The following is a 24,845-nucleotide window of genomic DNA, read 5'->3' on the forward strand; positions in this document are numbered from 1 at the left end:
CTGTAGTGTGAAACCGCTGTATGGTCTTGCCCACAGTGCTGCAGCTCAGTTTCAGGGTCTTGGCAATCTTCTTATAGCCTAGGCCATCTTTATGTAGCGCAACAATTCTTTTTTCCGATCCTCAGAGAGTTCTTTGCCATGAGGTGCCATGTTGAACTTCCAGTGACCAGTATATGAGCGCGATAACAAGAAATTTAACACACCTGCTCCCCATTCACACCTGAGACCTTGTAACATTAACAAATCACATGACACCGGGGAGGGAAAATGGCTAATTGGGCCCAATTTGGAGATTTCCACTTAGGGGTGTACTCACTTTTGTTGCCAACAGTTTATACATTAATAACTGTGTGAGTTATTTTAAGGGGACAGCACATTTACGCTGTTATACAGGCTGTACACTCGCTACTTTACATTGTAGCAAAGTGTCATTTCTTCAGTGTTGTCACATGAAAAGATATAATAAAATATTTACAAAAATGTGAGGGGTGTACTCACTTTTGTGAGATACTGTATATATGTATGTATACATATGTGTTATGTATACATGTGTGTGTGTATATGTATATATATATCATTGGTTTTGAGCACAGGTAGCCCTCAGTTTACGCCGGGGTTAGGTTCCAGGAGGAATGGTTGTAAATCGAAACCGTTGTAAATTGAAACCCAGTTTATAATGTAAGTCAGTGGGAAGTGAGGGGGTTAGATTCCAGTCCCCTCTCAAAATTGTCATAAGTAACACCTAATACATTATTTTTAATGCTTTGAATTGAAGACTTTAAATGCTAAACAGCATTATAAACCTAATAATATATATTGTATCATCATCAAACTAAGTTTAATGAACAAAAACATTTGCTAACAGCACCTATTTAAATAATTACACAACAGAATGCTTCATCATCAAACTAAGTTTAATGAACAAAAACATTTGCTAAACATCACCTAATAAAATAATTACACAACAGACTGCATCATCATCAAACTAAGTTTAATAAGCAAAAACGTTTTTTACTTGCATTTTTATGCAATCAGTTCTCTGCATTGTTAGCATGTAAGATAATATTGGGTCTTCATCTATTCTATGCATTTCAATCTGCAGTGATCAATAAGCAGTTAGGCACCCTCACCTCAAGCAGCTGGACATGAAGATAATAGGGAAGTGCCTGCTAAATTTTGCTCGATAGATCTGGTCTGATCTGTGTACACAGATCAATTTAAGGCTGTTAAGTTGCATAACTTTGCTGCAAAACAAGCGGACAGCTCCACCTACTGGCTATTTTAATTAGTGCACTTTGCTTTCCAAAGCTTTTCAATAGCAGTCACATGACTGAAATAAAGGTTGTTATTCTGAAACGGCGCAAATTGAACCAGCGTAAACCGAGGGCCACCTGTATTTGTAGTGGTGCAGAAGCTAAGATCAAAAGAATACTTAGTTGTTATGATGCATCACTTTATAGATTGTTTGTTTGTTTGTTTGTTTTTAAGCTTTATCTTGAACCTTGTGTACAGTTCTGGAGACCGTATTGTCTTAGGTCTACAAATAGATATAGACAGTTTAACATTTTTTTTAGATGAGGACTTCTAAAATGGTACATGGTCAGTAAAAAGAAACTTAAAAGTAAAGACTTCACAACTTGTCTCCTATAAGTACGTTAAATTTAATGACACTAAGGTTGAGAACATTTTTGCAAACATACTACAGAAAACATTACTGAGTTATGGGATAAACTGACAATAAAGTAAGGACAAATAATATAAAGGAATTCACAAATTCCTGAAATGTATTAGTACAATTAGCCTAAGAATTTTAATCCAAAGGAAATAGGTGTCGTCTTGATTAGTTCAAAATCTTTACTTATAAAAAATATTGCTCTATATTATATAATATGTAAACTCATTTTACAGTACTTCTGTTTCTGATTGAGAAAAGTATCATTCTCATATTTCTCCAACATTGGTGTGTCCGGTCCACGGCGTCATCCTTACTTGTGGGAATATCTCTTCCCCAACAGGAAATGGCAAAGAGTCCCAGCAAAGCTGGCCATATAGTCCCTCCTAGGCTCCGCCCACTCCAGTCATTCTCTTTGCCGTTGCACAGGCAACATCTCCACGGAGATGGTTAAGAGTTTTTTGGTGTTTAAATGTAGTTTTTTATTCTTCTATCAAGTGTTTGTTATTTTAAAATAGTGCTGGTATATACTATTTACTCTGAAACAGAAAAGGATGAAGATTTCTGTTTGTGAGAGGAAGATGATTTTAGCAGACAGTAACTAAAATCGATTGCTGTTTCCACATAGGACTGTTGAGATGAAGTAACTTCAGTTGGGGGAAACAGTTAGCAGACTTTTCTGCTTAAGGTATGACTAGCCATATTTCTAACAAGACCATGTAATGCTGGAAGGCTGTCATTTCCCCTCATGGGGACCGGTAAGCCATTTTCTTAGTCAAGCAAACAGAATAAAGGGCTTAATATGGGCTATAAAACTGGTAGACACTTTTATGGGCTAAATCGATTGCTTTATTTGGGCATTTTATACATGTTTATGCTGATAATTCACATTTATAAACTTGGGGAACGTTTTTTAACGGCAGGCACTATGTTAGACACCTTTTCCAGTCAGGGAGGGCCTTCCCTGTTGTAGACTGAGCCTCATTTTCGCGCCATTACTGCGCAGTTGTTTTTTGAGAGCAAGACATGCAGATGCATGTGTGAGGATCTGAAAGTAGCTGGAAAAGTTTCTAGAAGGCGTCACTTGGTATCGTATTCCCCTCTGGGCTTGGTTAGGTCACAGCAAAGGCTATAGCTGGGACTGTATAGGGGTTAAATTTGTAAACGGCTCCGGTTCCGTTATTTTGGTAATTTTTGAACAATTCCTTCATACTTTTTCACATATTCAGTAATAAAGTGTTTTCTGTTTAAAATTTAAAGAGACAGTAACGGTTTTGTTTTAAAACGTTTTTTGTGCTTTATTGACAAGTTTAAGCCTGTTTAACATGTCTGTGCCTTCGGATAAGCTATGTTCTATATGTATGAAAGCCAATGTGTCTCCCCATTTAAATTTGTGTGATAATTGTGCCATAGCGTCCAAACAAAGTAAGGACAGTACTGCCACAGATAATAAAATTGCCCAAGATGATTCCTCAGATGAGGGGAGTAAACATGATACTACATCATCTCCTACTGTGTCTACACCAGTTTTGCCCACGCAGGAGGCCCCTAGTACATCTAGCGCGCCAATGCTTATTACCATGCAACAATTGACGGCTGTAATGGATAACTCCATAGCAAATATTTTATCCAAAATGCCTACATATCAGAGAAAGCGCGATTGCTCTGTTTTAAACACTGAAGAGCAGGAGGGCGCTGATGATAATTGTTCTGTCATACCCTCACACCAATCTGAAGTGGCCATGAGGGAGGTTCTGTCAGATGGGGAAATTTCAGATTCAGGAAAAATTTCTCAACAAGCTGAACCTGATGTTGTGACATTTAAATTTAAATTAGAACATCTCCGCGCACTGCTTAAGGAGGTGTTATCTACTCTGGATGATTGTGACAACTTGGTCATTCCAGAGAAATTATGCAAGATGGACAAGTTCCTAGAGGTTCCGGTGCACCCCAACGCTTTTCCTATACCCAAGCGGGTGGCGGACATAGTGAATAAGGAGTGGGAAAAGCCTGGCATACCTTTTGTTCCCCCCCCCCCCCTATATTTAAGAAATTATTTCCTATGGTCGACCCCAGAAAGGACTTATGGCAGACAGTCCCCAAGGTCGAGGGGGCAGTTTCTACTCTAAACAAGCGCACTACTATTCCTATCGAGGATAGTTGTGCTTTCAAAGATCCTATGGTTAAAAAATTGGAGGGTTTGCTTAAAAAGATTTTTGTACAGCAAGGTTACCTTCTACAACCCATTTCGTGCATTGTTCCTGTCACTACAGCAGCGTGGTTCTGGTTCGAGGAACTAGAAAAGTCGCTCAGTAGAGAGACTCCATATGAGGAGGTTATGGACAGAGTTCACGCACTTAAGTTGGCTAACTCTTTTATTTTAGATGCCGCTTTGCAATTAGCTAGATTAGCGGCGAAAAATTCAGGGTTTGCAATCATGGCGCGCAGAGCGCTTTGGCTAAAGTCTTGGTCAGCGGATGTGTCATCCAAGACAAAATTGCTTAACATCCCTTTCAAAGGTAAAACTCTATTTGGACCAGAATTGAAAGAGATTATCTCAGACATCACTGGGGGAAAGGGCCACGCCCTTCCACAAGATAGGCCTTTTAAGGCCAAGAATAAGTCTAATTTTCGTTCCTTTCGCAATTTCAGGAACTGACCGGCCTCTAATTCTGCATCCTCTAAGCAAGAGGGTAATGCCTCACAACCCAAACCAGCCTGGAAACCGATGCAAGGCTGGAACAAGGGTAAGCAGGCCAAGAAGCCTGCTGCTGCTAACAAAACAGCATGAAGGAGTAGCCCCCGATCCGGGACCGGATCTAGTAGGGGGCAGACTCTCTCTCTTTGCTCAGGCTTGGGCAAGAGATGTTCAGGATCCCTGGGCACTAGAAATAGTTTTTCAGGGTTATCTTCTGGAATTCAGGGAACTACCCCCAAGGGGAAGGTTCCACATGTCTCACTTATCCTTAAAACAAATAAAGAGACAGGCGTTCTTACATTGTGTAGAAGACCTGTTAAAGATGGGAGTGATACACCCAGTTCCAATAAAGGAACAAGGAATGGGATTTTATTCAAATCTGTTCGTAGTTCCCAAAAAAGAGGGAACTTTCAGACCAATTTTGGATTTGAAGATCCTAAACAAATTTCTCAGGGTACCATCGTTCAAGATGGAAACCATTCGAACGATTCTACCCACTATCCAGGAAGGTCAATTTATGACTACCGTGGATCTAAAGGATGCGTACCTACATATTCCTATCCACAAACAACATCATCAGTTCCTAAGGTTCGCCTTTCTGGACAAACATTACCAGTTTGTGGCCCTCCCATTCGGGTTATCCACTGCTCCAAGGATTTTCACAAAGGTACTAGGGTCCCTTCTAGCGGTTCTAAGACCGAGGGGCATTGCAGTAGTACCTTACTTGGGCGACATTCTAATACAAGCGTCGTCCCTGTCAAAAGCAAAGGCTCATACAGACATCGTTCTGGCCTTTCTCAGATCACACGGATGGAAGGTGAACATAGAAAAAAATTCTCTGTCTCCGTCAACAAGAGTTCCCTTCTTGGGAACAATAATAGATTCCTTAGAAATGAGGATTTTTCTGACAGAGGTCAGAAAGTCAAAACTTCTAAGCACTTGTCAAGTTCTTCATTCTGTTCCACGTCCTTCCATAGCGCAGTGCATGGAAGTAGTAGGGTTGATGGTTGCAGCAATGGACATAGTTCCTTTTGCACGAATTCATCTAAGACCATTACAACTGTGCATGCTCAAACAGTGGAATGGGGACTATACAGACTTGTCTCCAATGATTCAAGTAGATCAGAAGACCAGAGATTCACTCCGTTGGTGGCTGACCCTGGACCATCTATCCCAGGGAATGAGCTTCCGCAGACCAGAGTGGGTCATTGTCACGACCGACGCCAGTCTAGTGGGTTGGGGCGCGGTCTGGGAATCCCTGAAAGCTCAGGGACTATGGTCTCGGGAAGAGTCTCTTCTCCCGATAAACATTCTGGCACTAAGAGCGATCTTCAATGCTCTCAGGGCTTGGCCTCAGCTAGCAAAGGCCAGATTCATAACATTCCAATCAGACAACATGACGACCGTTGCGTATATCAATCATCAGGGGGGAACAAGGAGTTCCCTGGCGATGAAATAAGTGACCAAAATAATTCAATGGGCGGAGGATCACTCCTGCCACCTATCTGCGATCCACATCCCAGGTGTGGAAAACTGGGAAGCGGATTATCTGAGTCGTCAGACATTCCATCCGGGGGAGTGGGAACTCCACCCGGAGATCTTTGCCCAACTAACTCAATTATGGGACATTCCAGACATGGATCTGATGGCGTCTCGTCAGAACTTCAAGGTTCCTTGCTACGGGTCCAGATCCAGGGATCCCAAGGCGACTCTAGTAGATGCACTAGTAGCACCTTGGACCTTCAACCTAGCTTATGTATTTCCACCGTTTCCTCTCATTCCCAGGCTGGTAGCCAGGATCAAACAGGAGAGGGCCTCGGTGATCTTGATAGCTCCTGCGTGGCCACGCAGGACTTGGTATGCAGACCTGGTGAATATGTCATCGGTTCCACCATGGAAGCTACCTTTGAGACAGGACCTTCTTGTTCAGGGTCCATTCGAACATCCAAATCTGGTCTCCCTCCAGCTGACGGCTTGGAGATTGAACGCTTGATTCTATCAAAGCGTGGGTTTTCAGATTCTGTGATAGATACTCTGGTTCAAGCCAGAAAACCAGTAACTAGAAATATTTACCATAAAATATGGAAAAGATATATCTGTTGGTGTGAATCCAAAGGATTCCCATGGAATAAGATAAAAATTCCTAAGATTCTCTCCTTTCTACAAGAAGGTTTGGAGAAAGGATTATCTGCAAGTTCTCTAAAGGGACAGATCTCTGCTTTATCTATCTTACTACACAAAAGACTGGCAGCTGTGCCAGATGTTCAAGCATTTGTTCAGGCTCTGGTTAGGATCAAGCCTGTTTACAGACCTTTGACTCCTCCCTGGAGTCTAAATCTAGTTCTTTCAGTTCTTCAAGGGGTTCCGTTTGAACCTTTACATTCCATAGATATTAAGTTACTATCTTGGAAACTTTTGTTTTTGGTTGCTATTTCTCCAACATAGGTGTGTCCGGTCCACGGCGTCATCCTTACTTGTGGGATATTCTCTTCCCCAACAGGAAATGGCAAAGAGCCCAGCAAAGCTGGTCACATGATCCCTCCTAGGCTCCGCCTACCCCAGTCATTCTCTTTGCCGTTGTACAGGCAACATCTCCACGGAGATGGCTTAGAGTTTTTTAGTGTTTAACTGTAGTTTTTCATTATTCAATCAAGAGTTTGTTATTTTCAAATAGTGCTGGTACGTACTATTTACTCAGAAACAGAAAAGAGATGAAGAATTCTGTTTGTATGAGGAAAATGATTTTAGCAACCGTAACTAAAATCCATGGCTGTTCCACACAGGACTGTTGAGAGCATTAACTTCAGTTGGGGGAACAGTTTGCAGTCTTTGCTGCTTGAGGTATGACACATTCTAACAAGACGATGTAATGCTGGAAGCTGTCATTTTCCCTATGGGATCCGGTAAGCCATGTTTATTACGATTGTAAATAAGGGCTTCACAAGGGCTTATTTAGACTGTAGACATTTTTTGGGCTAAATCGATTGATATTAACACTTATTTAGCCTTGAGGAATCATTTATTCTGGGTATTTTGATATAATAATATCGGCAGGCACTGTTTTAGACACCTTATTCTTTAGGGGCTTTCCCAAAGCATAGGCAGAGTCTCATTTTCGCGCCGGTGTTGCGCACTTGTTTTTGAGAGGCATGGCATGCAGTCGCATGTGAGAGGAGCTCTGATACTTATAAAAGACTTCTGAAGGCATCATTTGGTATCGTATTCCCCTTGGGTTTGGTTGGGTCTCAGCAAAGCAGATACCAGGGACTGTAAAGGGGTTAAAGCTTAAAACGGCTCCGGTTCCGTTATTTTAAGGGTTAAAGCTTCCAAATTTGGTGTGCAATATTTTCAAGGCTTTAAGACACTGTGGTGAAAGTTTGGTGAATTTTGAACAATTCCTTCATGTTTTTTCGCAATTGCAGTAATAAAGTGTGTTCAGTTTAAAATTTAAAGTGACAGTAACGGTTTTATTTCAAAACGTTTTTTGTACTTTCTTATCAAGTTTATGCCTGTTTAACATGTCTGAACTACCAGATAGACTGTGTTCTGAATGTGGGGAAGCCAGAATTCCTATTCATTTAAATAAATGTGATTTTTGTGATAATGACAATGATGCCCAAGATGATTCCTCAAGTGAGGGGAGTAAGCATGGTACTGCATCATTCCCTCCTTCGTCTACACGAGTCTTGCCCACTCAGGAGGCCCCTAGTACATCTAGCGCGCCAATACTCCTTACTATGCAACAATTAACGGCTGTAATGGATAATTCTGTCAAAAACATTTTAGCCAAAATGAACCCTGTTCAGCGTAAGCGTGGATGCTCTGTTTTAGTTACTGAAGAGCATGACGACGCTGATATTAATATCTCTGAAGGGCCCCTAACCCAATCTGAGGGGGCCAGGGAGGTTTTGTCTGAGGGAGAAATTACTGATTTAGGGAATATTTCTCAGCAGGCTGAATCTGATGTGATTACTTTTAAATTTAAATTGGAACATCTCCGCATTTTGCTTAAGGAGGTATTATCCACTCTGGATGATTGTGAAAATTTGGTCATCCCAGAGAAACTATGTAAAATGGACAAGTTCCTAGAGGTGCCGGGGCTCCCAGAAGCTTTTCCTATACCCAAGCGGGTGGCGGACATTGTTAATAAAGAATGGGAAAGGCCCGGTATTCCTTTCGTCCCTCCCCCCATATTTAAAAAATTGTTTCCTATGGTCGACCCCAGAAAGGACTTATGGCAGTCAGTCCCCAAGGTCGAGGGAGCGGTTTCTACTTTAAACAAACGCACCACTATTCCCATAGAGGATAGTTGTGCTTTCAAAGATCCTATGGATAAAAAATTAGAAGGTTTGCTTAAAAAGATGTTTGTTCAGCAGGGTTACCTTCTACAACCCATTTCATGCATTGTCCCTGTCACTACAGCCGCATATTTCTGGTTTGATGAACTGATTAAGGTGCTCGATAGTGACTCGCCTCCTTATGAGGAGATTATGGACAGAGTCAATGCTCTCAAATTGGCTAATTCTTTCACTCTTGACGCCTCTTTGCAATTGGCTAAGTTAGCGGCTAAGAATTCTGGGTTTGCTATTGTGGCGCGCAGAGCGCTTTGGTTGAAATCTTGGTCGGCTGATGCGTCTTCCAAGAACAAGCTACTAAACATTCCTTTCAAGGGGAAAACGCTGTTTGGTCCTGACTTGAAAGAGATTATCTCTGATATCACTGGGGGTAAGGGCCGTGCCCTTCCTCAGGATCGGCCTTTCAAGGCAAAAAATAGACCTAATTTTCGTCCCTTTCGTAAAAACGGACCAGCCCAAGGTGCTACGTCCTCTAAGCAAGAAGGTAATACTTCTCAGGCCAAGCCAGCTTGGAGACCAATGCAAGGCTGGAACAAGGGAAAGCAGGCAAAGAAACCTGCCACTGCTACCAAGACAGCATGAAATATCGGCCCCCGATCCGGGACCGGATCTGGTGGGGGGCAGACTCTCTCTCTTCGCTCAGGCTTGGGCAAGAGATGTTCTGGATCCTTGGGCGCTAGAAATAGTCTCCCAGGGTTATCTTCTGGAATTCAAGGGACTTCCCCCTAGGGGAAGGTTCCACAGGTCTCAGTTGTCTTCAGACCACATAAAAAGACAGGCGTTCTTACTTTGCGTAGAAGACCTGTTAAAAATGGGAGTGATTCATCCTGTTCCATTGAGAGAACAAGGGATGGGGTTCTACTCCAATCTGTTCATAGTTCCCAAAAAAGAGGGAACATTCAGACCAATCCTAGATCTCAAGATCTTAAACAAATTTCTCAAGGTCCCATCTTTCAAGATGGAAACCATTCGAACTATCCTTCCTTCCATCCAGGAAGGTCAATTCATGACCACGGTGGATTTAAAGGATGCGTATCTACATATTCCTATCCACAAGGAACATCATCGGTTCCTAAGGTTTGCATTCCTGGACAAACATTACCAGTTCGTGGCGCTTCCTTTCGGATTAGCCACTGCTCCAAGGATTTTCACAAAGGTACTAGGGTCCCTTCTAGCTGTGCTAAGACCAAGGGGCATTGCAGTAGTACCTTACCTGGACGACATTCTAATTCAAGCGTCGTCCCTCCCTCGAGCAAAGGCTCACACGGACATCGTCCTGGCCTTTCTCAGATCGCACGGCTGGAAAGTGAACGTGGAAAAGAGTTCTCTATCAAAATATTCTGGAACTGAGAGCGATATTCAATGCTCTCAAGGCTTGGCCTCAGCTAGCGAGGACCAAGTTCATACGGTTTCAATCAGACAACATGACGACTGTTGCGTATATCAACCATCAGGGGGGAACAAGGAGTTCCCTAGCGATGGAAGAAGTGACCAAGATCATTCTATGGGCGGAGTCTCACTCCTGCCACCTGTCTGCTATCCACATCCCGGGAGTGGAAAATTGGGAAGCGGATTTTCTGAGTCGTCAGACATTGCATCCGGGGGAGTGGGAACTCCATCCGGAAATCTTTGCCCAAGTCACTCAACTTTGGGGCATTCCAGACATGGATCTGATGGCCTCTCGTCAGAACTTCAAAGTTCCTTGCTACGGGTCCAGATCCAGGGATCCCAAGGCGGCTCTAGTGGATGCACTAGTAGCACCTTGGACCTTCAAACTAGCTTATGTGTTCCCGCCTTTTCCTCTCATCCCCAGGCTGGTAGCCAGGATCAATCAGGAGAGGGCGTCGGTGATCTTGATAGCTCCTGCGTGGCCACGCAGGACTTGGTATGCAGATCTGGTGAATATGTCATCGGCTCCACCTTGGAAGCTACCTTTGAGACGAGACCTTCTTGTTCAGGGTCCGTTCGAACATCCGAATCTGGTTTCACTCCAGCTGACTGCTTGGAGATTGAACGCTTGATTTTATCGAAGCGAGGTTTCTCAGATTCTGTTATCGATACTCTTGTTCAGGCCAGAAAGCCTGTAACTAGAAAGATTTACCATAAAATTTGGAAAAAATATATCTGTTGGTGTGAATCTAAAGGATTCCCTTGGGACAAGGTTAAGATTCCTAGGATTCTATCCTTCCTTCAAGAAGGATTGGAAAAAGGATTATCGGCAAGTTCCCTGAAGGGACAGATTTCTGCCTTGTCGGTGTTACTTCACAAAAAACTGGCAGCTGTGCCAGATGTTCAAGCCTTTGTTCAGGCTCTGGTTAGAATCAAGCCTGTTTACAAACCTTTGACTCCTCCTTGGAGTCTCAATTTAGTTCTTTCAGTTCTTCAGGGGGTTCCGTTTGAACCCTTACATTCCGTTGATATTAAGTTATTATCTTGGAAAGTTTTGTTTTTAGTTGCAATTTCTTCTGCTAGAAGAGTTTCAGAATTATCTGCTCTGCAGTGTTCTCCTCCTTATCTGGTGTTCCATGCAGATAAGGTGGTTTTACGTACTAAACCTGGTTTTCTTCCAAAAGTTGTTTCTAACAAAAACATTAACCAGGAGATTATCGTACCTTCTCTGTGTCCGAAACCAGTTTCAAAGAAGGAACGCTTGTTGCACAATTTGGATGTTGTTCGCGCTCTAAAATTCTATTTAGATGCTACAAAGGATTTTAGACAAACATCTTCCCTGTTTGTTGTTTATTCAGGTAAAAGGAGAGGTCAAAAAGCAACTTCTACCTCTCTCTCTTTTTGGATTAAAAGCATCATCAGATTGGCTTACGAGACTGCCGGACGGCAGCCTCCCGAAAGAATCACGGCTCATTCCACTAGGGCTGTGGCTTCCACATGGGCCTTCAAGAACGAGGCTTCTGTTGATCAGATATGTAGGGCAGCGACTTGGTCTTCACTGCACACTTTTACCAAATTTTACAAGTTTGATACTTTTGCTTCTTCTGAGGCTATTTTTGGGAGAAAGGTTTTGCAAGCCGTGGTGCCTTCCATTTAGGTGACCTGATTTGCTCCCTCCCTTCATCCGTGTCCTAAAGCTTTGGTATTGGTTCCCACAAGTAAGGATGACGCCGTGGACCGGACACACCTATGTTGGAGAAAACAGAATTTATGTTTACCTGATAAATTTCTTTCTCCAACGGTGTGTCCGGTCCACGGCCCGCCCTGGTTTTTTAATCAGGTCTGATAATTTATTTTCTTTAACTACAGTCACCACGGTACCATATGGTTTCTCCTATGCTATTATTCCTCCTTAACGTCGGTCGAATGACTGGGGTAGGCGGAGCCTAGGAGGGATCATGTGACCAGCTTTGCTGGGCTCTTTGCCATTTCCTGTTGGGGAAGAGAATATCCCACAAGTAAGGATGACGCCGTGGACCGGACACACCGTTGGAGAAAGAAATTTATCAGGTAAACATAAATTCTGTTTTCTTCTGCTAGAAGAGTTTCAGAGTTATCTGCTCTGCAGTGTACTCCGCCCTATCTGGTTTTCCATGCAGATAAGGTGGTTTTGCGTACTAAGCCTGGTTTTCTTCCAAAGGTTGTTTCTAACAAGAATATTAACCAGGAGATAGTTGTACCTTCTTTATGTCCGAATCCAGTTTCAAAGAAGGAACGTTTGTTACACAATTTGGACGTAGTCTGTGCTCTAAAATTCTATTTAGAGGCTACAAAAGATTTCAGACAAACATCTTCTTTGTTTGTTGTCTATTCTGGTAAAAGGAGAGGTCAAAAAGCGACTTCTACCTCTCTTTCCTTTTGGCTTAAAAGCATCATCCGATTGGCTTATGAGACTGCCGGACGGCAGCCTCCTGAAAGAATCACAGCTCACTCCACTAGGGCTGTGGCTTCCACATGGGCCTTCAAGAACGAGGCTTCTGTTGACCAGATTTGTAAGGCAGCGACTTGGTCTTCACTGCACACTTTTGCCAAATTTTACAAATTTGATACTTTTGCTTCTTCGGAGGCTATTTTTGGGAGAAAGGTTTTGCAAGCCGTGGTGCCTTCCGTTTAGGTAACCTGATTTGCTCCCTCCCTTCATCCGTGTCCTAAAGCTTTGGTATTGGTTCCCACAAGTAAGGATGACGCCATGGACCGGACACACCAATGTTGGAGAAAACAGAATTCATGCTTACCTGATAAATTACTTTCTCCAACGGTGTGTCCGGTCCACGGCCCGCCCTGGTTTTTTAATCAGGTCTGATGAATTATTTTCTCTAACTACAGTCACCACGGTACCATATGGTTTCTCCTATATTTTTCCTCCTGTCCGTCGGTCGAATGACTGGGGTGGGCGGAGCCTAGGAGGGACTATATGGCCAGCTTTGCTGGGACTCTTTGCCATTTCCTGTTGGGGAAGAGATATTCCCACAAGTAAGGATGACGCCTTTGGAGAAAGTAATTTATCAGGTAAGCATAAATTCTGTTTTTGTTTTTAGAAAACTGGAAAATAGTTAAAGGGACATAAATGTGCAAAAAAAGAAAATACTCTTATGTTAGGGAATTTTATTATTGCAGTGTTGCTTACATAAAACTGTATTTAACCCTTACAAAGGGCTTTTACACAGTCAGCTCCAGAGCAATACTGCATTACTGGGTTCTAGCTGAACGCTACTGGTGAGCCAATGACAAATGTATGTAACCACCAGTCAGCTGGCTCCGATTAGTGCATTACAGATACTGAGGATATGTATGCTATTTAACAAAATATACTAATAGAACAAAACCTGTGATAAGTTAATTTAAAAGTGTCTTTAAAATTGCATGCTCTGAATCTTAAAACTTAAATATTTATTTTCATGTCCCTTTAACATTGTTGCTGTATGTTTCTAGGTTTTGAGAGTATATTAGAAGGACTATTTGGACCTGGCCTGTTAAAAGATCTCCACTTATTTAAAGGTATGTCCTAACATTTTCTTTTTATCACTAGTTCTTAGATCAATTTAGGGTTTTTGCAAAATTTGTATTAAACCTCATTGTTAATAGGTCTTATAAGTAACATTCAATAAATAGTTTTTCTAATATGCTAAAATAAAGACTATAAAGTACCTAAACCATCAAAACTACTGAAGTATTACATCAGAAAAATAAAATCAGTTTATATGTGTGGGAGCTTTCCATAAAATAGTTTCCTATACTGTCCCGATTTTCTGGATTTTATTTCTGCTTTCCTTCCTTTTTTATTTTTAGACCAACTACTTTAAAGAGACATTGCACCGTATACCGTTTCCACCAGCCCAGAGGCAGAACTTTTTTTTTTTTTTTTCAACTTTCTGCAATGATATTTTTAGCGAAACATGTTCTGCAGGTCATTTTGAAATTAAATTCAATTTATATTAGACAGTTACACTAAAAGCACCATCATCAGATTAACTGGAGAAATAAAAAAACAATTTATAAAATTTTATAATATATTGCAGCCGTTTAAAATTGCAAATAAGCTGTAGAGAAAAAAAATGTAAGTTTTAAAAACGTCTCTTGGAAAAAAAAACGTTGGTCTTACATCACATAATTATATTGTAAAAATGTAGTAATAAAAAAAGTTGCAATGTTTGCAAGTATGTCACATTCAGGAGTCACAACTTTGCAGACCAGGAAAGGCTAGGGTTGTAAAAATCCATGAGAGCCAATCCTTCTCCATGTTTGACTGTTGTCTTCAAACAATGCTTCACTCTGGATGCACTGTTATGGAAAATTACACAATGCAGCCAGAACGCAGCACTTTTTGAAGGGAGCAGCGATGCAAAGCAAATAAACGAACAGTTCCTGCATGTGTCCTGTTCTTTCTTCATATATGTTGCATTTTCTGCAATGACCTCTCAGATCACAGCATGTTCTGCCTTGGGGGCTCCCAGTAAACAATTTAACCTGCTGGGTATTTTGTCCTCTGAAATAGCTTCTTTTTTCTGTTGACACTGCCAGTATGAATACAGCAGTATTTTCTTTACGAAAGCAAAGTAAGCAGCAGAATTCAAACTCCCTCTGGGGGTGGGAGAAAGTCCAGTCATTTTTAAAAGTGTTTCTGTTATTGCTTGTATAATGCAATAAACTCTTATCAGCTAACTGCCCTGAGTACATTGTTCCTTTTAACCCCTTTCATGCCAACATATAGATTTAATATATGTAATTGTTGCCTTCCTTATGCATGCCAGAACATTTTTTTGAGTACAATGTCCAATTAAAAAAAAAAAAATAGAATCCATCAATCACCCACTCTGTGAATAACCCCCCCCATGTTTTATTGTAATGTAACAAAGTGCAAAAAAGAAAAGGAGCATCTCCATTGGCAGATACAAATGAACTTTTATTTGATCACAGCAATTAAAACATTTCTTCATTAATTCATAGCAGAAAAGGTGGAAAAAGTATGAATAAATCCCAGTGACCCACTGACACGTTTCGGCTTGTCTGTCATAGTGTGGTCAAATGGCCTGTTCCGCCCCCCCCCTTTTTTTTTTTTTTAAAAGGTACATTTTGATTGGTTTAAAACCGTAATGGGATTTAACCCTATCTTTCCTCACGCTTATAATTTATATGTATTCAATATCACATTTTCTGCAGAGATTGAGAATTGATGATCAGATTTAATTTCATAAATTAATCTATTGTATCGAATTTAGTCGATTTCTTTTGCATGATGTACCGAGTCCATGGATTCATCCTTACTTGTGGGATATTTTCCTTCCTAACAGGAAGTAGCAAAGAGATCACCACAGCAGAGCTGTCTATATAGCTCCCACTTAACTCCACCCCAGTCATTCTCTTTGCTGGCTCTAAGCTGGAAGGGTAAAGAGAAGAGGTGTTAAACTGTTAGTTTTTATTTTCTCTTCAATCAAGAGTTTGTTATTTTTAAATGGTACCGGTGTTGTACTATTTACTCTCAGGCAGGACATAGATGAAGATTTCTGCCTAGAGGATGATGATCTTAGCATTTGTAACTAAGGTCCACTGCTTTTACCACAGAAGCTGAGGAGTATAGGAAAACTTCAGTGTGAGGAACGGTTTCTTGCTATACAGCAATGAGGTATGTTCAGTCATATTTTCTGCAGAGACTGTGTTAACTCAGAAAGGCTGACAGTGTCCCCATTAGGGGAAGGGTAAGCAGTAATCCTAGTGTTATCAGAGGTTTTACTAGCTTGCATAAAGGGTTAATTTTTTGTGGGCACTCAGTTTGTTATGTGAATTTGGGACACACTTTTTTGTGTCTGGGAGTAACGTTTTCAGTTTTATGGGACATTTGCTTGAGGTTTCTTTGGGGTTGTTTATAACACACATGGCTTTCAGGCAGGGTTTGTTAGTTTTGTGTGGGCCCCAGCAACATCGAGTGAGGTGGGCGGGGCCTATTTTCGCGCCTCGGTTGCACATTTACAAACAGCAAGCAACTTCTCCTGAGGTCCTGATAGTCTTCTAAGGGACTAATTGAAGCTTTAAACCCCATATTCTCGTTTCCTATGGGCAAGTAGGGCCACAGCAGTGCTGTGGCAAGGTGCTTTAGGGGTTTTTAACCGGTTTTAGACAATTATCAATCCGTTTTTTTCATTTGGAGGTCTATTGCTTTTTTACTTGTGGTGCTATCCTTCTAAAGCTTAGTGGGTACACTGTTAAAATTTCGGAATTTTTGAAGCAATTTTAACCTGTTTTGCAGTTTGTGTATGCCTTTTCTCTTGTTAAGTGTATCCAGTCCAATGATCATCCATTACTTGTGGGATATTCTCCTTCCCAACAGGAAGTTGCAAGAGGATCACCCACAGCAGAGCTGCTATATAGCTCCTCCCCTCACTGCCATATCCAGTCATTCTCTTGCAACTCTCAACTAAGATGGAGGTCGTAAGAGGACTGTGGTGTTTTATACTTAGTTTATTTCTTCAATCAAAAGTTTGTTATTTTTAAATGGTACCAGAGTGTACTTTTTATCTCAGTCAGTATTTAGAAGAAGAATCTGCCTGCATTTTCTATGATCTTAGCAGAAGTAACTAAGATCCTTTGCTGTTCTCACATATTCTGAGGAGTGAGGTAACTTCAGAGGGGGAATAGCGTGCAGGTTTTCCTGTAATAAGGAATGTGCAGTTAAAATATTTTTGTAGGGATGGAATTTGCTAGAAAATGCTGCTGATACCGAAGTAATGTAAGTAAAGCCTTAAATGCAGTGATAGCGACTGGTATCAGGCTTATTAATAGAGATACTCTTATAAAAGTGTATTTTAAAACGTTTGCTGGCATGTTTAATCGTTTTTTACATATGTTTGGTGATAAAACTTATTGGGGCCTAGTTTTTTCCACATGGCTGGCTTGAATTTTGCCTAGAAACAGTTCCCTGAGGCTTCCCACTGTTGTAATATGAGTGGGAGGGGCCTATTTTGGCGTTTTTTTTTTTGCACAGCAAAAATTACAGACACAGACATCCAGCTTCTTCCTGCATGATCCAGGACTTCTCTGAAGGGCTCAAAAGGCTTCAAAAGTCGTATTGAGGTTGGTAAAAAGCCACAGTAGAGCTGTGGCAGTTGTTGTGACTGTTTAAAAAACGTTTTTGTCATTTGTTATTCCGTTTTTGGTATTAAGGGGTTAATCATCCATTTGCAAGTGGGTGCAATGCTCTGCTAACTTATTACATACACTGTAAAGATTTCGTTAGTGTAACTGCATTTTTTCACTGTTATTTCAAAATTTGGGAAAATTTGTGTTTCTTAAAGGCGCAGTAACGTTTTTTTTATATTGCTTGTAAACTTGTTTTAAAGTGTTTTCCAAGCTTGCTAGTCTCATTGCTAGTCTGTTTAAACATGTCTGACACAGAGGAACCTACTTGTTCATTATGTTTGAAAGCCATGGTGGAGCCCCATAGGAGAATGTGTACTAAATGTATTGATTTCACCTTAAACAGTAAAGATCAGTCTTTATCTATAAAATAATTATCACCAGAGGGTTCTGTCGAGGGGGAAGTTATGCCGACTAACTCTCCCCATGTGTCAGACCCTTCGCCTCCCGCTCAGGGGACGCACGCTAATATGGCGCCAATTACATCAGGGACGCCCATAGCGATTACCTTGCAGGACATGGCTGCAATCATGAATAATACCCTGTCTGAGGTATTATCTAGATTGCCTGAATTAAGAGGCAAGCGCAATAGCTCTGGGGTTAGTAGAGATAAAGAGCGCGCAAATGCTGTTAGAGCCATGCCTGATACTGCGTCACAGTATGCAGAACATGAGGACGGAGAGCTTCAGTCTGTGGGTGACATCTCTGACTCGGGGAAACCTGATTCAGAGATTTCTAATTTTAAATTTAAGCTTGAGAACCTCCATGTATTGCTTGGGGAGGTATTAGCTGCTCTGAATGACTGTAACACAGTTGCAATTCCAGAGAAATTGTGTAGGCTGGATAGTTACTATGCGGTGCCGGTGTGTACTGACGTTTTTCCTATACCTAAAAGGCTTACAGAAATTATTAGCAAAGAGTGGGATAGACCCGGTGTGCCCTTTTCCCCACCTCCTATATTTAGAAAAATGTTTCCAATAGACGCCACTACACGGGACTTATGGCAGACGGTCCCTAAGGTGGAGGGAGCAGTTTCTACTTTAGCAAAGCGTACCACTATCCCGGTTGATTACAGTTGTGCTTTTTCAGATCCAATGGATAAAAAAATTGGAGGGTTACCTTAAGAAAATGTTTATTCAACAAGCCCCTTGCATCCATTGCGCCTGTCACTGCTGCGGCGGCATTCTGGTTTGAGGCCCTGGAAGAGGCCATCCAGACAGCTCCATTGAATGAAATTATTGACAAGCTTAGAACGCTTAAGCTAGCTAACTCATTTCTGATGCCATTGTTCATTTGACTAAACTAACGGCTAAGAATTCCGGATTCGCCATCCAGGCGCGTAGGGCGCTATGGGTTAAATCCTGGTCAGCTGACGTGACTTCAAAGTCTAAATTACTCAACATTCCTTTCAAGGGGCAGACCTTATTCGGGCCTGGCTTGAAGGAAATTATTGCTGACATTACTGGAGGCAAGGGTCATACACTTCCTCAGGACAGGGCCAAATCAAAGGCCAAACAGTCTAATTTTCGTGCCTTTCGAAATTTCAAGGCAGGAGCAGCATCAACTTCCTCCCCTTCAAAACAAGAGGGAACTGTTGCTCATTCCAGACGGGCCTGGAAACCTAACCAGTCCTGGAACAAGGGCAAGCAGGCCAGAAAGCCTGCTGCTGCCCCCAAGACAGCATGAAGGAACGGCCCCCTATCCGGAAACTGATCTAGTGGGGGGCAGACTTTCTCTCTTCGCCCAGGCGTGGGCAAGAGATGTTCAGGATCCCTGGGCGTTGGAGATCATATCTCAGGGGTATCTTCTGGACTTCAAAGATTCTCCTCCACAAGGGAGATTTCATCTTTCAAGGTTATCAGCAAACCAGATAAAGAAAGAGGCATTCCTAAGCTGTGTGCAAGACCTCCTAGTAATGGGAGTGATCCATCCAGTTCCGCGGACGGAACAAGGACAGGGATTTTATTCAAATCTGTTTGTGGTTCCCAAGAAAGAGGGAACCTTCAGACCTATCTTGGATCTAAAGATCTTAAACAAATTCCTCAGAGTTCCATCATTCAAAATGGAAACTATTCGGACCATCCTACCCATGATCCAAGAGGGTCAGTACATGACCACAGTGGACTTAAAGGATGCCTACCTTCACATACCGATTCACAAACATCATCATCGGTTCCTAAGGTTTGCCTTTCTAGACAGGCATTACCATTTTGTAGCTCTTCCCTTCGGGTTGGCCACTGCCCAGAGAATTTTTACAAAGGTTCTGGGCTCACTTCTGGCGGTTCTATGACCGCGAGGCATAGCGGTGGCTCCGTATCTAGAAGACATCCTGATACAGGCGTCAAGCTTTCAAATTGCCAAGTCTCATAAAGAGATAGTTCTGGCATTTCTGAGGTCGCATGGGTGGAAAGTGAACATGGAAAAGAGTTCTCTATCACCACTCACAAGAGTCTCCTTCCTAGGGACTCTTATAGATTCTGTAGAGATGAAAATGTACCTGACGGAGTCCAGGTTATCAACTTCTAAATGCTTGCCGTGTCCTTCATTCCATTCCATGCCCGTCAGTGGCTCAGTGCATGGAAGTAATCGGCTTAATGGTAGCGGCAATGGACATAGTGCCATTTGCGCGCCTGCATCTCAGACCGCTGCAATTATGCATGCTAAGTCAGTGGAATGGGGATTACTCAGATTTGTCCCCTCTACTAAATCTGGATCAAGAGACCAGAGATTCTCTTCTCTGGTGGCTTTCTCGGGTCCATCTGTCCAAGGGTATGACCTTTCGCAGGCCAGATTGGACGATTGTAACAACAGATGCCAGCCTTCTAGGTTGGGGCGCAGTCTGGAACTCCCTGAAGGCTCAGGGATCGTGGACTAAGGAGGAGAAACTCCTCCCAATAAATATTATGGAGTTAAGAGCAATATTCAAGGCTCTTCTAGCTTGGCCTCAGTTAGCAACACTGAGGTTCATCAGATTTCAGTCGGACAACATCACGACTGTGGCTTACATCAACCATCAAGGGGGAACCAGGAGTTCCCTAGCGATGTTAGAAGTCTCAAAGATAATTCGCTGGGCAGAGTCTCACTCTTGCCACCTGTCGGCGATCCACATCCCAGGCGTAGAGAACTGGGAGGCGGATTTTCTAAGTCATCAGACTTTTCATCCGGGGGAGTGGGAACTCCATCCGGAGGTGTTTGCTCAACTGGTCCATCGTTGGGGCAAACCAGAACTGGATCTCATGGCGTCTCGCCAGAACGCCAAGCTTCCTTGTTACGGATCCAGGTCCAGGGACCCGGGAGCAACGCTGATAGATGTCCTAGCAGCTCCTTGGTTCTTCAACCTGGCCTATGTGTTTCCACCGTTTCCTCTGCTCCCTCGACTGATTGCCAAAATCAAACAGGAGAGAGCATCGGTGATTCTGATAGCGCCTGCGAGGCCACGCAGGACCTGGTATGCAGACCTAGTGGACATGTCATCTCTTCCACCATGGACTCTGCCTCTGAGGCAGGACCTTCTAATACAAGGTCCTTTCAATCATCCAAATCTAATTTCTCTGAGACTGACTGCATGGAGATTGAACGCTTGATTCTATCAAGGCGTGGCTTCTCCGCGTCAGTCATTGATACCTTAATACAGGCTCGAAAGCCTGTCACCAGGAAAATCTACCATAAGATATGGCGTAAATATCTTTATTGGTGTGAATCCAAGAGTTACTTATGGAGTAAGGTTAGGATTCCTAGGATATTGTCCTTTCTCCAAGAGGGTGTGGACAAAGGCTTATCAGCTAGTTATTTAAAAGGACAGATCTCTGCTCTGTCTATTCTTTTGCACAAGCGTCTGGCAGAAGTTCCAGACGTCCAGGCATTTTGTCAGGCTTTGGTTAGGATTAAGCCTGTGCTTAAAACTGTTGCTCCCCCGTGGAGCTTAAACTTGGTTCTTAAAGTTCTTCAGGGAGTTCCGTTTGAACCCCTTCATTCCATTGATATTAAACTTTTATCTTGGAAAGTTCTGTTTTTGATGGCTATTTCCTCGGCTCGAAGAGTCTGAGTTATCTGCCTTACATTGTGATTCTCCTTATCTGATTTTTCATTCAGACAAGGTAGTTCTGCGTACCAAACCTGGGTTTTTACCTAAGGTGGAATCGGAATATCAATCAAGAGATTGTTGTTCCATCATTGTGTCCTAATCCTTCTTCAAAGAAGGAACGTCTTTTGCATAATCTGGAGGTAGTCCGTGCCTTGAAGTTTTACTTACAGGCTACTAAAGATTTTCGTCAAACATCTGCCCTGTTTGTCGTTTACTCTGGACAGAGGAGAGGTCCAAAAGCTTCGGCAACCTCTCTCTCCTTTTGGCTTCGGAGCATAATACGCTTAGCCTATGAGACTGCTGGACAGCAGCCCCCTGAAAGGATTACAGCTACTAGAGCTGTGGCTTCCACCTGGGCCTTTAAAAATGAGGCCTCTGTTGAACAGATTTGCAAGGCTGCGACTTGGTCTTCGCTTCACACCTTTTCAAAATATTACAAATTTGACACTTTTGCTTCTTCGGAGGCTGTTTTTGGGAGAAAGGTTCTACAGGCAGTGGTTCCGTTTAAGTTCCTGCCTTGTCCCTCCCATCATCCGTGTACTTTAGCTTTGGTATTGGTATCCCACAAGTAATGGATGATCCGTGGACTGGATACACTTAACAAGAGAAAACATAATTTATGCTTACCTGATAAATTCATTTCTCTTGTAGTGTATCCAGTCCACGGCCCGCCCTGTCCTTTTAAGGCAGGTCTAAATTTTAATTAAACTACAGTCACCACTGCACCCTATGGTTTCTCCTTTCTCGTCTTGTTTCGGTCGAATGACTGGATATGGCAGTGAGGGGAGGAGCTATATAGCAGCTCTGCTGTGGGTGATCCTCTTGCAACTTCCTGTTGGGAAGGAGAATATCCCACAAGTAATGGATGATCCGTGGACTGGATACACTACAAGAGAAATAAATTTATCAGGTAAGCATAAATTATGTTTTTTTCTCTTAAAGGTACAGTACCGTTTTTGCAAATTGTGTTTTTTTCATTAAAGTGTTTTCCAAGCTTGCTTGCTTCATTACTAGCCTGTTAAACATGTCTTACACTGAGGAAACTCATTGTTCAATTAGTTTAGAAGCCATTGTGGAACCCCCCTCTAAGAATGTGTCCCAATTGTACTGATATGTCTATAAATTGCAAACAGCATATTTTGACTTATAAAAATTTGGTATTAAATGACACTCAGACAGAAGGAAATCAGGTTTCACCATCTAGTTCTCCCCAAGTGTCACAACCAGTTACGCCCGCACAAGCGACGCCAAGTACTTCTAGTGCGTCTAATTCTTTCACCTTGCAAGATATGGCTTCAGCTATGAATACTACCCTCACAGAGGTTTTATCTAAACTGCCAGGGTTGCAAGGGAAGCGCAGTAGCTCTGGGTTAAGAACAAATGCTGAGCCTTCTGACGCTTTAGTAGCCGTATCCGATATTCCCTCACAATGTTCTGAGGTAGGGATGAGGGATTTGCTGTCTGAGGGAGAGATTTCTGATTCAGGAAAGATGTTCCCTCAGACAGATTCAGATATGACAGCATTTAAATTTAAGCTAAAGCACCTCTGTTTAATGCTCAGGGAGGTTTTAGCTACTCTGGATGATTGTGACCCTATTGTTGTTCCAGAGAAATTATGTAAAATGGACGAATATTTAGAGGTTCCTGTTTACACTGATGTTTTTCCAGTCCCTAAGAGGATTTCGGACATTGTTACTAAGGAGTGGGATAGACCAGGTATTCCGTTCGCACCCCTTCCTGTTTTTAAGAAAATGTTCCCCATTTCTGACACCATAAAGGACTCATGGCAGACGGTCCCTAAGGTAGAGGGAGCTATTTCTACTCTGGCTAAGCGTACAACTATACCTATTGAAGACAGTTGTGCTTTCATTGATCCTATGGATAAAAAGTTAGAGGGACTCCTAAAGAAAATTTTTGTTCATCAGGGTTTTCTTCTTCAACCTATAGCGTGCATTGTTCCGGTAACCACTGCAGCTGCTTTTTGGTTTGAGGCTCTAGAAGAGGCTCTTCAGATGGAGACCCCACTAGATGATATTTTGGACAGAATTAAGGCCCTTAAGTTGGCTAATTCTTTTATTACAGACGCCGCTTTTCATCCTGCTAAGTTAGCAGCAAAGAATTCAGGTTTTGCCATTTTAGCGCGTAGAGCGTTATGGCTTAAGTCCTGGTCAGCTGATGTGTCATCTAAATCTAAGCTTTTGTCCATCCCTTTCAAAGGTAAGACCCTATTCGGGCCTGCACTGAAAGAGATCATTTCAGACATTACTGGAGGGAAGGGTCATACCCTCCCTCAGGATATGTCAAATAAGTCAAGGACCAAACAAAATAATTTTCGTTCTTTTCAAAACCTCAAGAGTGGTCCCAATTCCTCTTCCCCTGCTGCAAAGCAAGAGGGAATTTTGATCAACTCAAGCCAACCTGGAGACCTAATCAGGCTTGGAACAAGGGTAAACAGGCCAAAAAGCCTGCTGCTGCCACAAAGTCAGCATGAAGGGGTAGCCCCCGATCCGGGACCGGTTCTAGTACGGGGCAGGCTCTCTCTCTTTGCTCAGGCCTGGGCAAGGGACGTTCAGGATTCCTAGGCAGTAGAAATTGTTACCCAGAGATACCTTCTAGATTTCAAGGATTCCCCTCCAAGGGGGAGGTTCCATCTTTCTCAATTGTCTGTAAACCCGACAAAAAGAGGCATTCTTACGCTGTGTAGAAGACCTTTTTACCATGGGAGTGATCTGCCCAGTCCCAAAAGCAGAGCAGGGACAGGGGTTCTACTCCAATCTGTTTGTGGTTCCCAAGAAAGAGGGAACTTTCAGACCAATTCTAAATCTCTAGATCCTCAACCAATTCCTAAGAGTCCGATCCTTCAAGATGGAGACCATTCGGACTATCTTACCATTGACCCAGGAGGGTCAATATATGACTACCGTGGACTTAAAGGATGCATATCTACACATTCCTATCCACAAAGATCATCACAAGTTCTGTACAAGCATTATCAGTTTGTGGCTCTTCCCTTCGGGTTGGCCACGGTACCACGAATATTCACAAAGGTGCTAGGGTCCCTTCTGGCGGTTCTAAGGCCACAGGGCATAGCAGTGGCCCCTTATCTAGACAACATTCTAATTCAAGCGTCGACTTTCCAACTAGCCAAGTCCCACACGGACTTGGTGTTGGCTTTTCTAAGATCTCACGAGTGGAAGATGAACGTAAAAAAGAGTTCTCTTTCCCCCCCTCACAAGGGTTTCCTTTCTAGGGACTCTGATAGACTCGGTGGAAATTAAAATATTTCTGACGGAGGTCAGTAAATCAAAGATTTTGTCCACCTGCCGAGCTCTTCATTCCATTCCTCGGCCGTCAGTGGCTCAGTGTATGGAGGTAATCGGGCTAATGGTAGCGGCAATGGACATAGTTCCGTTTGCTCGCTTGCATCTCAGACCACTGCAGCTATGCATGCTCAAT

General features: G+C 42.5%; 1 protein-coding gene across 1 annotated transcript in view; it reads left to right on the forward strand.

The window, feature by feature from the left end:
- The window catches only part of LOC128640480 (ligand-dependent nuclear receptor corepressor-like protein), a 123,646-nt gene that overhangs the window by 92,311 nt on the left and 6,490 nt on the right, over positions 1 to 24,845 (forward strand). Inside the window, exon 2 of the mRNA XM_053692958.1 lies at positions 13,607 to 13,672. Within this exon, the coding sequence (XP_053548933.1) occupies positions 13,607 to 13,672 (66 nt within the window). The remainder of the gene's footprint in view (positions 1 to 13,606; positions 13,673 to 24,845) is intronic.

Source organism: Bombina bombina, chromosome 9 (genome assembly GCF_027579735.1).
Source record: "Bombina bombina isolate aBomBom1 chromosome 9, aBomBom1.pri, whole genome shotgun sequence".
Lineage (NCBI taxonomy): Eukaryota > Metazoa > Chordata > Amphibia > Anura > Bombinatoridae > Bombina > Bombina bombina.